Here is a 13,755-nt window from a genome sequence, read left to right on the forward strand (position 1 = left end):
AGGCTGGTCTCAAACTCCTGACCTCAAGTGATCCTCCTGCCTCGGCTGCCCCCAATCCTACCGCATCTTGAAACATTAGGCTATGTCCAGTTCTAATGCCTCAGGATAACACGATAGTCCCCATAATTAGGAGCTATGCAGTAGCTGCCCCCTAATCCTACCGCATCTGAAACATTAGGCTCTGTCCAGCATGGCAGGAAGTGTGCACCACAAGAGGGACTTGGAACCTACTGGGAATGAGGAAAAAGCAGATTCATTCCTCCCACCCATCACTCCGGGGCATCATCTCACCGAAAGAGGCTTGGGTGAAACTGCTTAAGCTATTTATCAGTTATTTCCACCACAACCTCACTTTTTCTGTGTGTGCCAAGTATCTATCGTTGAATCCATGAAAATTAAATAGGTATAATACAATGGGATTGGTTCTCGAGTGCACCGTGGTAAGATGTGCCCACGTGGGCAGCCAGTGTAGACATTTCCTCTGATGGTCTTGATCAGCTGCGGAATGTCAGAGAGGAAACAGCTTCAGGCCCTCGGGAACTCAGGAAGCGTGCTTTCTTCCTTGATACTCTTGGTGGTTCAGTAAACAACTTCAGAGTGGATTTCCTTAAGACTCCCATATTTAGGTCTATTTGCCACCACTCAGACTATGAAGAACAGGACTCACTTGGGCAGGTTGCCAGAGAGGATTTTCCAGGCATATTCTCGGAGGTACTTCTGGAAAATGGTGGTCAGGGCGATCATGGGCTCCCCAGTACTGAGCTGAGAGCATTGTACCATGCACTTCTTGTAGTAGACAAAGAGGTCGGCACAGCTGGGGAGCACAGCACCCCCTTCATCAGTGTTGGGCTTAGGTGGCCCCTGGGCTTTGAAATCAGCCACAAATCGATCTATCAGCTCTCCGAGGTTCCTAGGAGGGAAAAAAACCAAAAATGTTATTTTACTTCAAAAAAAGTAAAGCAAGTGTGCTCGTTTGCAATGTACATAAACTACTGCCACAAGTAATCATTCCTACTGCATTTAAAACTTAAAATCGGATCGATTTTAATCAATATCATCATTCACTACCACCACCACTCCTACAACAGCAGTAATAAAATCTGACCTATGAGATTCTAACCTCTAAATCGATTGACATTTGTGCTTTATACTTTTCAAGGCATTTCATTATCATATTGGACTCCAAACCCCTGTAAGCAAGATAGGGTATTACTGGTCCTGCTAAAAGATGAATGAGAAAATTAAGTCCTAGAAAGTTTATCACAAAGTTTGTGGCAGAGGTGAGCCTAGACTCCAATAGAAAGAAACTGATCTTTCTATCATATTAGTACCGTTTACCCCTCCACAAAGGAAAACCCTAAATAATGATAGTGGTCGTTTTCTGAACACTTATGATGTACCAGGTATTATGTCCATGCTTTATACGCATCTCATTGAACTTCATTTCCTTTTTTTTTTTTTTTTTTTTTTTTTGAGACAAGAGTCTTGCTCTGTTGGCCCAGAGTGGAGTGCAGCGGCACAATCTTGGCCCACTGCAACCTCCACCTTCAGGGTTCAAGCAATTCTCCTGCCTCAGCCTCCCATGTTGGGACTACAGGCGCACGCCACCATGCCCAGCTAACCTTTATTTTCAGTAGAGACAGGGTTTCACCATGTTGCCCAGGCTGGTCCCGACATCCTGAGCTCAAGTGATCCACCCACCTTGGCCTCCCAAAGTGCTGGGATTACAGGTGTGAGCCACCATGCCCAGCTCCTTTACTTTTTACAATAAACTTACATAGTATGTATTATTACTATCCTCATTTTCAAAGAGTTAAGTACAGAAAAGCTGAGTACCTTGTCCAGAGTAATACAGCAAGAAAACAGGAGAGCCAGGATTAAAAACTAAGCAGCCTGGCTCTAAGCTTCAAGCCTTTAAGCACTCTACTTCCTAAAAACAAAAAGGTTATGATGTCAGCACATATTTAGACATCACGAACCTAAATGTGCCCAAGAGATAGATGCCTAAACAAAGAGAAACTGTGAAATGTGTTATAATGGTTTCTTTCTCCTCCAATGTAGTTTTTTCTTAGAACTTCCAGAATCAAAGGTGTAAAAAAAATCTTAGGAAAACAGAGGGTATGGGCAGAGTGTGGTGGCTCACGCCTGTAATCCCAGCACTGTGGGAGGCTGAGGCGGGCGGATGACTTGAGGCCAGGAGTTCGAGACCAGCCTGGCCAACATGGCAAAACCCTGTCTCTACTAAAAATACAAAAATTAGCCTGGTGTGGGCCAGGCGCAGTGGCTCATGCCTGTAATCCCAGCACTTTGGGAGGCCAAAGCAGGCGGATCACAAGGTCAGGCGATCGAGACCATCCTGACTAACACGGTGAAACCCCGTCTCTACTAAAAATACAAAAAAAAAATCAGCCAGGCATGAGGGCGGGCACCCATAGTCCCAGCTACTTGGGAGGCTGAGGCAGGAGAATGGCGTGAACCCTGGAGGCGGAGCTTGCAGTGAGCCCAGACTGCACCACTGCCCTCCAGCCTGGGCAACAGAGCGAGACTCTGTCTCAAAAAAAAAAAAAAAAAGCTGGGTGTAGTGGCGCATGCCTGTAATCCCAGCTACTTGGAAGGCTGAGACCTGAGGCAGAGAATCACTTGAACTCAGGAGGTGGAGGTTGCTGTGAGCCGAGCTCACACCACTGCATTCCAGCCTGGGCGACAGAGCAAGACTTGATATCCGGAAACAAAAAAACAAAAACCGCAACAGGGTATGAGCAGCTCCAGACTTGCCTCAGGCCACAGTGGAGATGAGAGTTGCACTTTTTCTCCCATTTCCCATTCAAACATCCCTGTAATTGTTCCGTTGAATTGCGTCATCACCTGTGAGGATCCAGCAGAGCTGCAGTAACTGCTGTCTGCACAGTTGTGCTGTGTGAAGAATGGGAAGTGTTCCCACCACTCCTGTTTAAGGCTATAGGAATCCAGCTATGTTTTAAAAATGTATTTATATAATGGTAAGGAAGAAAAAGACAAGAACCACACATATCATCAATTAGCAGGAATAGGAGAAAACTGACATTTTACTCAAAGGCTTTTGTTATTGAAAGTCTATTATAGGCCCAGTGTGGTGGCTCACACCTGTAATCCCAGCACTTTGGGAAGCCGGGGCGGGTGGATCACCTGCAGTCGGGAGTTCGAGACCAGCCTGACTAACATAGAGAAACCCCGTCTTCATTAAAAATACAAAAAATTAGCCGGGCGTGGTGGCGGGTGCCTGTAATCCCAGCTACTCGGGAGGCTGAGGTAGGAGAATCACTTGAACCTGGGAGGCGGAGGTTGCAGTGGGCCGAGATTGCGCCATTGCACTACAGCCTGGGCAACAAGAGTGAAATCCCGTCTCAAAAAAAAAAAAAAAAAAAGAAAAAGAAAAAGAAAGTCTATTATATCCAGATACAACCACTCTGCCCTCAAAGAGCTTCTGGCCTAGGCTAGGTCTCTGTCTGTGGTGATAGTGAGAAAGCAGGGAAGGATCTCGTTAGTCGACCTTGGAAAGCTTCACGGCCACCACCCTTGTTCCTCATAACCTCTCTTGCCTCACTTTTCCATTGAATCTCCCACCTCTCCTCCACAGCTGACCCAACACTCCAGCCAGAGGTTCCTCACAACGGCTCCCCTGCTGGCCTACTCCCGGTCACTGGGCCTGTGCCTATGTGAAGTCCTGGCCAAAACGCTCTCCCGTCACCTGTCCACTCCCCTTTCAAGCTCATCCAGGTCTCACCCGCACCAGCTGCAACTTCTATCATCTGCCACCCACCAACACTTTATTTAACACTTTACTAGACAGTGTGAGGATGCCGTATATTCAAGAAATAACCTATCTTCTCCCATCCTGGGCCACGGCAGGCAATGCTAATCAGCAAGGAGCCCCTTTTTTCACTGTTCTCTCTTGTGATTCCAGAATCCTTCTTGAGACAGCACTCCAGCCAGTCACCTCTATAAACTGAAGTTGGTACAAAAGGCAAAGGAGGTAGAATCATCTGTTTCGTGCCTGTTAACACAAGCTCCCTGAGAGGAGGGATGACGTTTATGCTGGTTCTGCTGCCCCCGGCCCGCTGGTCGTGCTAATGAGTGGAGCGAAGCTTCACGCTAGTGCTCAATACATACTTAGCTGATCAACCTCCACACTTTGTTCCTAGAGGATGGGAATGGAAGGTGGGAAGGTGGAAACAGGATGGAGGCCAGTGCAGTGGAGGAGAACATGGAACAGAAGGCAAAAGATTCCCCTGGGGTCTTCTTATGAGATTCTAATCTCTAAATTGATAGTGCCAACCAAATCAGGGACCAGAGCTCTGACATGGGTGTTTTTTTTGTTTTTGTTTTTTGGTTTTTTGGTTTTTTTGGAGACGGAGTCTCACTCTGTTGTCCAGGCTGGAGTGCAGTGGTGTGATCTCAGCTCACTGCAACCTCCGCCTCCCAGGTTCAAGTGATTCTACTGCCTCAGCTTCCTGAGTAGCTGGGACTACAGGCACACGCCACCACAACTGCCTAATTTTTGCATTTTTTTTTAGTAGAGATGGGGTTTCACTATCTTGGCCAGGCTGGTCTTGAACTCCTGACTTAGTGATTGCCCACCTCAGCCTCCCAAAGTGCTGGGATTACAGGCATGAGCCACTGCACCCAGCCGACTCTGATGTGCTTCCAGGCGTGAGCCACCGCACCCGGCCAACTCTGATGTGCTTCCAGGCCTGAACCACCGCGCCCAGCCGACTCTGATGTGCTTCCAGGCGTGGGCCACTGCGCCGGCCGACTCTGATGTGCTTCTACTTTCAACACTCACCTGTTCCCCTAGAAGATGGATACTTACTTACTTGCTTCCTATTTCAGACTCAACCCAATGAGTAAGATTATAAATTAATTATCATCATACAGCATGAAGAAAATGTTCACTTCAAAAAACTCTAAAGATCTATACTTTGTAGAATGTCTACAGGATGTCTACTCGGTTACTTCTGACATTGTTCTTTCGAGTGGCTGAGAAATAAACCAGTTGGGGAAACCTTCCCCTCCCTTCCATCTTTCACTCTGCATCAGCATGCTTTGATGCCACATGAGACATTAGAAAATCAGTAGCCAGCATTTCACAGAACAGAAGAATATAAGTTACCCCAATGGGAATGCGTAAAGCTCATTAGTTTTGAATACATGATCCAATCTGATCACATTTCTTTTTTTTTCTTTTTTTTTTTTTTTTTTGAGACCGAGTATTGCTTTGTCACCCAGGACAGTGCAGTGGCATGATCATGGCTCACTGCAGCCTCAACCCCCCAGGCTCAAGCAATTCTCCTGCCTCAGCCTCCCAAGTAGCTGGGACTACAGGCGTCCATCACCATGCATGGCTAGGAGGAGGCCAGGAGTTTGAGAATACTGTGGGCAACAAAGTGAGATCCCTATCTCTAAAAAAAATAAACAAATTAGTTAGGCATGGTGGTGTGTGCTTGTAGTTCCAGCTACTTGGGAGGCTGAGGGAGGAGGATCATTTGAGCCCAGGAGTTTGAGGTTACAGTGAGCTATAATGCCATCACTGCACTCCAGCCTGGACAACAGAGCAAGACACTGTCGGAAGGAACTCCAGCCTGGACAACACAGCAAGACACTGTCGGAAGGAACTCCAGCCTGGACAACAGAGCAAGACACTGTCGGAAGGAACTCCAGCCTGGACAACACAGCAAGACACTGTCGGAAGGAACTCCAGCCTGGACAACACAGCAAGACACCGTCGGAAGGAACTCCAGCCTGGACAACAGAGCAAGACATTGTCGAAGGGGAGGGGAGGGGAGGGGAAGGGAGAAGGAAGGAAATACCTCCTTCCCCAAATACTGCTGGGAGTTCCACTGATAAATTACATGCCCTAGGAATGAAGACTGTTGCAGAGTGGTATCAGTAGAGGGAAAAACTAAAGTGAGGAGAAGAAATACGCCCTTGCAGACTGGGTTTATCCATGGATGGCCAAGGCTGTTTCTCTGGCGGGCCTGCAGTCAGCATTCACAGAAACAATATTCTAACTGGAATGTCAAGCAGTGAGGCACCGGGAAAGAAAGGCAGTAGCCATAATGCGGTGTCTGTGCATTATGTGTGTGGGGGAGATAACGATTAATGAGGAATCTGGATGAAGGCTATACAAGGGCTCTATGTATAATTCTTGTAATTCTTCTGTAAGCTTGAAATTAATTCAAAATAAACAACAATGGTAATTAGTTTACAGACAGATGCTGGGCTCTAGAAAAGCACGGGTTCTATTCTAACAAAAGTTATTAGAGGGAACTCAGGAGAATGGGCAGATATGGAGTCACCAGTAACTTCCCTGATGGAGAACGCCGCAGCATGGGGTGAAGAAAGTGCCTATGTAGAAATCTCTTTTGCAAGAGTCAGCCAGAGGAAATCACTACATCCTAAGGGTAGAAGACAGACTAACCTCCTCTTTGAACATAAATAAAAATTGAGAAAGCCATTTAAAGGATGTAAGGACGGCTTAGCCCAACCTGCTAGTGGCCATCCTCACTTCCTGCCTCCTCCCTGAGTACTGGCTCTGCAGTCCTCCTACTGCTACTTGGCTTTTGGCTGGAGCAGGTGCTGCCGGAACTTTCCCTGGGCAGGTGGGAGGCTGGGGAGATGAGAGGGTGGACCCCATGCCAGGCTCAGGAGAAATCTGGCCACACTGACAAGGCCACCCACCCACATAGGAGTCCTGAAAAAGATGAGAGGGATGGCAGGGCAGGCACAGTTCCTGAGCACCGTTTACTGTGTGCTGAAGGTGAAAATGCCGCCTCTTCTCCTCCTCGCCACGAAGCCCACCAGGTCGGCCTTATGATCCTCACAGCGTAGAGGGGCTAGGAGCACGCTCAAGGCCCCAGCCGAGCAAGCGCCAAGCCTCACATCCAGGTCTGTCTGGGATCAGGCCCACGCTCTTTCCACCACACTGTGCTGTGTCTCTGTCATCTGGGAAGTTATGAATGGTCTTATACTTTCTGAGTCAGAGCTACAGCAAAAGTAGTAATGTGCACAAAACCAGTCCCCGCCTGAGTTCCTTCTCCAGCCTCAGGATTCTTTGACTGAAGGGAAGAAGCAGTTCCTAGAACTCCTTGAAATTACACTCAAAATAGTGTGTGCATGATACAGATTTTTTTGACAAGAGCGTCTATGCTTTCCATTGGATTCTTAAAAAGGATCTATGACTTTAAAATGGTTAATAACGAGTGCGTTGGGCATTATTTTGTCTGATTATCTCTCTTGACAGATAAGGAAATGGAGTTCTTTGAACTCTATTTTCTACTTCGAGTTATAGTGTTTAGTGTTTATTCTGGAGGAAAAGCAGCACAGCCTGCGCAGTATCTGCTCCTTCCTTAGTGCTGCGGAAACTTCCTGGTGAGGCCAGACAGCAGGGTAAGTGGCCAGCACTTCATTTTTCATAGGAAAATGGAGAGTCCCCAAGGAAGGGAGGCCTGGCTCCTTCCCCAAAGTATCACGAACAATGAGTATACTTTGTACAAATCAAGGCCACGTGAAAAGAGTGGATGCCAGAATTACAATAACTCAGAAAAATGACCCTTTAGACCAGGTGGGTTTTGGGAAAGGATGTGGCTACCTCAGACATGTGCTTTAAACCCTGGGCCTTGGCTGGGTGCGGTGGCTCATGCCTGTAATCCCGGCACTTTGGGAGGTGGAGGTGGGCAGACCTCTTAAGCCCAGGAGTTTGAGACCAGCCTGGGCAACATGGCAAAACTGCGTCTCTACAAAAAATACAAAATTAGCCAAGTGTGGTGCTGTGTGCCTGTAATCTCAGCTACTTGAGAGGCTGAGGAGGAAAGACTGCTGAAACCCAGGAGGTTGAGGATACAGTGAGTCCTGATCACGCCTCTGTACTCCATCTTAGCTGACACTGAGACCCCGTCTCAAAAATAAATAAAAAAAAATAAACCCTGGACCCAGTAACTTTTAAGCCTTTTAAAACGAAAAATTTGGGTTAAGAGAAGATGGGGCTTTGGCTGAAAAGAGTCATCCAGGGGGGTTGCTCAAAGACCTGTGACTCTAATAGGCAAATAACCAATCCTTTTTCCTGCCCCTCAGGGGTGTCTTAGTAACTTCCTGGAGGCAACTTGTGAATGTAGAAGACAGGGTGCTCTGAAGGACAAAGAGGCGGAAGTCCCCACTGTACCTCTGTGTGCCTGCTGGACATGTGCCCACTGGGAGGAGAGCAAGGGCACCACTGGGTCTTTGCAAGGCAAATGACGGCAAGGCAACTTTTTGGTGGGGGGCTGATGGGAAGACTTCCGTTTGATGATGGAGAAGCTACTGGGCAAGTTCATTTTCTGAGATTTTAATATGAAGTACTTTGTAATCGGGCATGAAAAGCATAGAAGCAGTCCATAAAATCACGTGAGTGAATAATACAGTTCCATGTGGAGTTTCTAATTGAAACATTCTCTTAATGTTACAGTTTAAGAAACATGTTTGAAACTAAGAATGTGCTCACCCATGATAGAAGCATTAAAAACAAGAGGAGGGGTGGAGTGCAATCAGACCTAAATGCGTAAATGCAACCCCAGAGAGCCTCCCTAAAAACCTAATACGTTCCCAGAGAACCTCCCTCAGAACCTCAATGCGTTCCCAGAGAACCTCCCTCAGAACCTAATGCGTTCCCAGAGAACCTCCCTCAGAACCCAACGCGTTCCCAGAGAACCTCCCTCAGAACCTAACGCGTTCCCAGAGAACTTCCCTCAGAACCTCAATGCGTTCCCAGAGAACATCCCTCAGAACCTAATGCGTTCCCAGAGAACCTCCCTCAGAACCTAATGCGTTCCCAGAGAACCTTCCTCAGAACCTAATGCGTTCCCAGAGAACCTCCCTCAGAACCTAATGCATTCCCAGAGAACCTCCCTCAGAACCTAATGCATTCCCAGAGAACCTTCCTCAGAATCTAATGCATTCCCAGAGAACCTCCCTCAGAACCTAATGCATTCCCAGAGAAATTCCCTCAGGATCTAATGTGTTCCCAGAGAACTTCACTCAGAACCTAATGCATTCGCAGAGAACCTCCCTCAGAACCTAATGCGTTCCCAGAAAACCTCCCTCAGAACCTAATGCGTTCTCAGAGAACTTCACTCAGGAACAAATGCGTTCCGAAAAACCACCCCAGAACCTCAATGCGTTCCCAGAGGACCTCCCTCAGAACCTCAATGCGTTCCCAGAGAACCTCCTTCAGAACCTCAATGCGTTCCCAGAGAACCTCCCCCAGAATCTAATGCTTTCCCAGAGAACCTCCCTCAGGACCTAATGCATCCCAGAGACCTTCCCTCAGTACCTAATGTGGTCCCAGAAAACTTCCCTCAGGACCTAATGCGTTCCCAGAAAACTTCTCTCAGAACCTAATGCGTTCCCAGAGAACTTCCCTCAGAACCTAATGCATTCACAGCGAACCTCCCTGAGACCCTAATGCGTTCCCAGAGAAATTCCCTTAGGACCTAAATGTGTTCCCAGAGAACTTCACTCAGAACCTAATGCATTCGCAGAGAACCTCCCTCAAACTTAAACGGTTCCCAGAGAACCTCTCTCAGAACCTAATGTGTTCCCAGACAATCTCCCTCATAACCTAATGCGTTCCCAGATAACTTCCCTGAGAACCTCAATGCATTCCCAAAGAACTTCCCTCAGAACCTCAATGCATTCCCAGAAAACATACCTCAGAACCTAATGCATTCCCAGAGAACCTCTCCCGGCACCTAATGCGCTCCCAGAGAACCTCCCTCAGAACCTAATGCGTTCCCAGGCAACCTCCCTCAGAACCTCAGTGCATTACCAGAGAACCTTCCTAAGCAGGTAATTCATTCCCAGAGATCCTCCCTCAGAACCTAATGCATTCCCAAAGAACCTCCCTCAGAACCTAATGCATTCCTAGAGAACATCCCTCAGAACCTAATGCGTTCCCAGAGATCCTCCCTCAGAATTTAATGTGTTAGCAGAGAAATTCTCTCAGAACCTAATGCATTCCCAGAGAACCTCCCTCAGAACCTCAGTGCGTTTCCAGAGAAGCTCCCTCAGAACGTAATGCATTCCCAGACAACTTCCCTCAGAACCTAATTCCTTCCCAGAGAACCTCCCTCAGAACCTCAGTCAATTACCAGAGAACCTCCCTCAGGTTCTAATGTGATCCCAGAGAATATTCTCTGGGACCTAATATCAGAGGATATTCTCTGGGACCTAATGTGATCCCAGAGAATATCCCTCAGAACCTAATGCATTCCCAGAGAACCCCCAACAGAATCTCAGTGCATTACCAGAAAACCTCCCTCAGGACCTAATGCGGTCCCAGAGAACATCCCTCAGAACCTAATGCGTTCCCAGAGAACCTCCCTCAGAATCTCAGTGCGTTTCCAGAGAACCTCCCTCACAATCTCACTGCATTCCCAGACAACTTCCCTCAGGACCTCAACGTATTCCCAGAGATCCTCCCTCAGGACCTAATTCCTTCCCAGAGAAGCTCCCTCAGAACCTAATTCCTTCCCAGAGAAGCTCCCTCAGAACCTAATGCATTCTCAGACAACTTCCCTCAGAACCCAATTCCTTTCAGAGAACCTCCCTCAGAACCTCAGTCAATTACCAGAGAACCTCCCTCAGGACCTAATGCGGTCCCAGAGAACATCCCTCAGGACCTAATGCGGTCCCAGAGAACATCCCTCAGAACCTAATGTGTTCCAAGAGAACTCCCAACAGAATCTCAGTGCATTACCAGAAAACCTCCCTCAGGACCTAATGCGTTCCTAGAGAACCTCCCTCAAAACGGAATGCGTTCGTAGAGAACTTCCCTCAGAACCTAAGGCATTCCCAAAGATCCTCCCTCAGAATCCAATGCGTTCACAGAGAAATTCCCTCAGAAACTAATTCATTCCCAAAGAACTTCCCTTAGGACCTCAATGCGTTTCCAGAGAACCTCCCTCAGAACCTAATGCGTTCCCAGGCAACCTCCCTCAGAACCTCAGTGCATTACCAGAGAACCTTCCTAAGCACATAATTCGTTCCCAGAGAACTTCCCTCAGAACCTAATGCATTCCCAAAGAACCTGCCTCAGAACCTAATGGGTTCCCAGAGAACCTCCCTCAGGAGCTAATGCGTTCCCAGAGAACCTCCTCCAGCACCTAATGCGTTCCCAGAGAACCTCCCACAGACCTCAATGCATTCCCAGAGAACATCCCTCAGAACCTAAAGCATTCCCAGAGAACTTCCCACAGAACCTAATGTGTTCACAAAGATCCTCCCTCAGAATCTAATGCGTTCCCAGAAAAATTTCCTCAGAACCTAATGCGTTCCCAGAGAACTTCCCTCAGGACCTCCATGCATTCCCAGAGAACCTCCATCAGAACCTAATACGTGCCCAGAGAACCTCCCTCAGAACTCAATACGTGCCCAGAGAACCTCCCTCAGAACCTCAGTGCATTCCCAGAGAACCTCCCTCAGAACCTCAGTGCATTCCCAGAGAACCTCCCTCAGAACCTAAAGCGCTCACAGAGAACCTCCCTCAGAACTTAATGCGTTCCCAGAGAACCTCCCTCAGAACCTCAATGACTTAGCAGAGAACCTCCCTCAGGACCTCAATGCATTCCCAGAAACCTCGCTCAGGACCTAATGCGTTCCCAGAGAACCTCTCAGAGAACCTAAAGCGTTCCCAGAGAACCTCCCTCAGAACCTAATGTGTTCCCAAAGAACCTCCCTCAGTCCTAATGCTTTCCCAGAGAACCTCCTTCAGAACCTAATGCGTTTCCAGAGAACTTCCCTCAGGACGTCAATGCGTTCCCACAGAACCTCCCTCAGAACCTAATGCTTTCCCAGAGAACCTCTGTCAGAACTCAATGAGTTCCCAGAGAACCTCCCTCAGAACCTCAATGCGTTCCTAGAGAATCTTCCACAGAACCTCAATGCGTTAGCACAGAACCTCCCTCAGGACTTCAATGCGTTCCCAGAAACCTCGCTCAGGACCTAACGCATTCCCAGAGAACCTCCCATAGAATCTAAAGCGTTCCCAGAGAACCTCCCTCAGAACCTAATGTGTTCCCAGAGAACTTCCCTCAGGATCTCAATGCATTCCCAGAGAACATCCCTCCGAACCTAATGCGTTCCCAGACAACCTCCCTCAACCTAATGTGTTACCACAGAGCTTCCCTCAGAACCTAATGTGTTCCCACAGAGCTTCCCTCAGAACCTAATGCGTTCCCAGAGAACCCCCAACAGAATCTCAGTGCATTACCAGAAAACCTCCCTCAGGACCTAATGTGGTCCCAGAGAACATCCCTCAGAACCTAATGCGTTCCCAGAGAACCTCACTCAGAATCTCAGTGCGTTTCCAGAGAACCTCCCTCACAATCTCACTGCATTCCCAGAGAACTTCCCTCAGGACCTCAACGTATTCCCAGAGATCCTCCCTCAGGACCTAATGCGTTCCCAGAGAACCTCACTCAGAATGCAATGCGTTCGTAGACAACTTCCCTCAGAACCTAATGCGTTCCCAGAGATCCTCCCTCAGAATCTAATGCATTCGCAGAGAAACTCCCTCAGAACCTAATGCATTCCCAAAGAACTTCCTTTAGGACCTCAATGCGTTCCCAGAGAATCTCCCTCAGAATGTAATGTGTTTCCAGGCAATCTCCCTCAGAACCTCAGTGCATTATCAGAGAACCTTCCTAAGCACGTAATTCGTTCCCAGAGAACTTCTCTCAGAACCTAATGCGTTCCCAGAGATCCTCCCTCAGAATTTAATGCGTTCCCAGAGAAATTCCCTCAGAACCTAATGCGTTCCCAGAGAACCTCCCTCAGAACCTCAGTGCGTTTCCAGAGAACCTCCATCACAATCTCAGTGCATTCCCAGAGAACTTCCCTCAGGACCTCAACGTGTTCCCAGAGATCCTCCCTCAGGACCTAATGCGTTCCCAGAGAATCTCCCTCAGAACCTAATGCGTTCCCAGAGAACATCCCTCAGAACCTAACTCCTTCCCAGAGAACCTCCCTCAGAACCTCAGTGCATTACTACAGAACCACCTCAGGACCTAATGCGGTCCCAGAGAACCTCCCTCAAAACGGAATGGGTTCGTAGAGAAATTCTGTCAACCTAATGCATTCCCAAAGATAGACCCTCAGAATCTAATGCGTTCACAGAGACATTCCCTCAGAACCTAATGTGTTCCCAAAGAACTTCCCTTAGGACCTCAATGCGTTCCCAGACAACCTCCCTCAGAACCTAATTCCTTCCCAGAGAACCTCCCTCAGAACCTCAGTCAGTTACCACAGAACCTCCCTCAGGACCTAATATGTTCCCAGATAACTTCCCTCAGTACCTAATGCGTTCCCTGAGAAGCTCCCTCAGAACCCAATGTGTTTCCAGAGAACTTCCCTCAGAACCTCAATGTGTTCCTGAAGAACTTTCCTCAGGACTTTCCCGCAGCCACTGTTGCTCTCCCCATGGGAGCCACCTTCTGGTCCCTTCCAAGTGCGTTCTTCAGACTACGAGGCTTCCTCTGGGAGCCCAGGCCAGTCTGTCTCCAGTCATCTTGTCACAATCATCTTGACCTTTCCAAAACCTGCCTTCCAACGTGGAAGGGCTTGGCTGTGGACAAGGACTCAGGGATGAGGAGGAGTCTTCCTCCTTTTCTAATGCCCCCTCACGCACACAACGGCCACTGGAGCATGAACACAGTCTTCGGCTGTTAGTTTGGAAGTCGTTGGGAT

General features: G+C 48.1%; 1 protein-coding gene across 1 annotated transcript in view; it reads right to left on the bottom strand.

Moving 5' to 3' along the window:
• Positions 1 to 13,755, bottom strand: part of VPS53 (VPS53 subunit of GARP complex) — a gene marked incomplete at its 5' end in the record, with an annotated part of 163,273 nt that overhangs the window by 30,484 nt on the left and 119,034 nt on the right. The window contains 1 exon segment of the mRNA NM_001133283.1: positions 668 to 910. Within this exon segment, the coding sequence (NP_001126755.1) occupies positions 668 to 910 (243 nt within the window).

The sequence above is a fragment of the Pongo abelii genome, chromosome 19 (assembly GCF_028885655.2).
Source record: "Pongo abelii isolate AG06213 chromosome 19, NHGRI_mPonAbe1-v2.0_pri, whole genome shotgun sequence".
Taxonomy (NCBI): Eukaryota; Metazoa; Chordata; class Mammalia; order Primates; family Hominidae; genus Pongo; species Pongo abelii.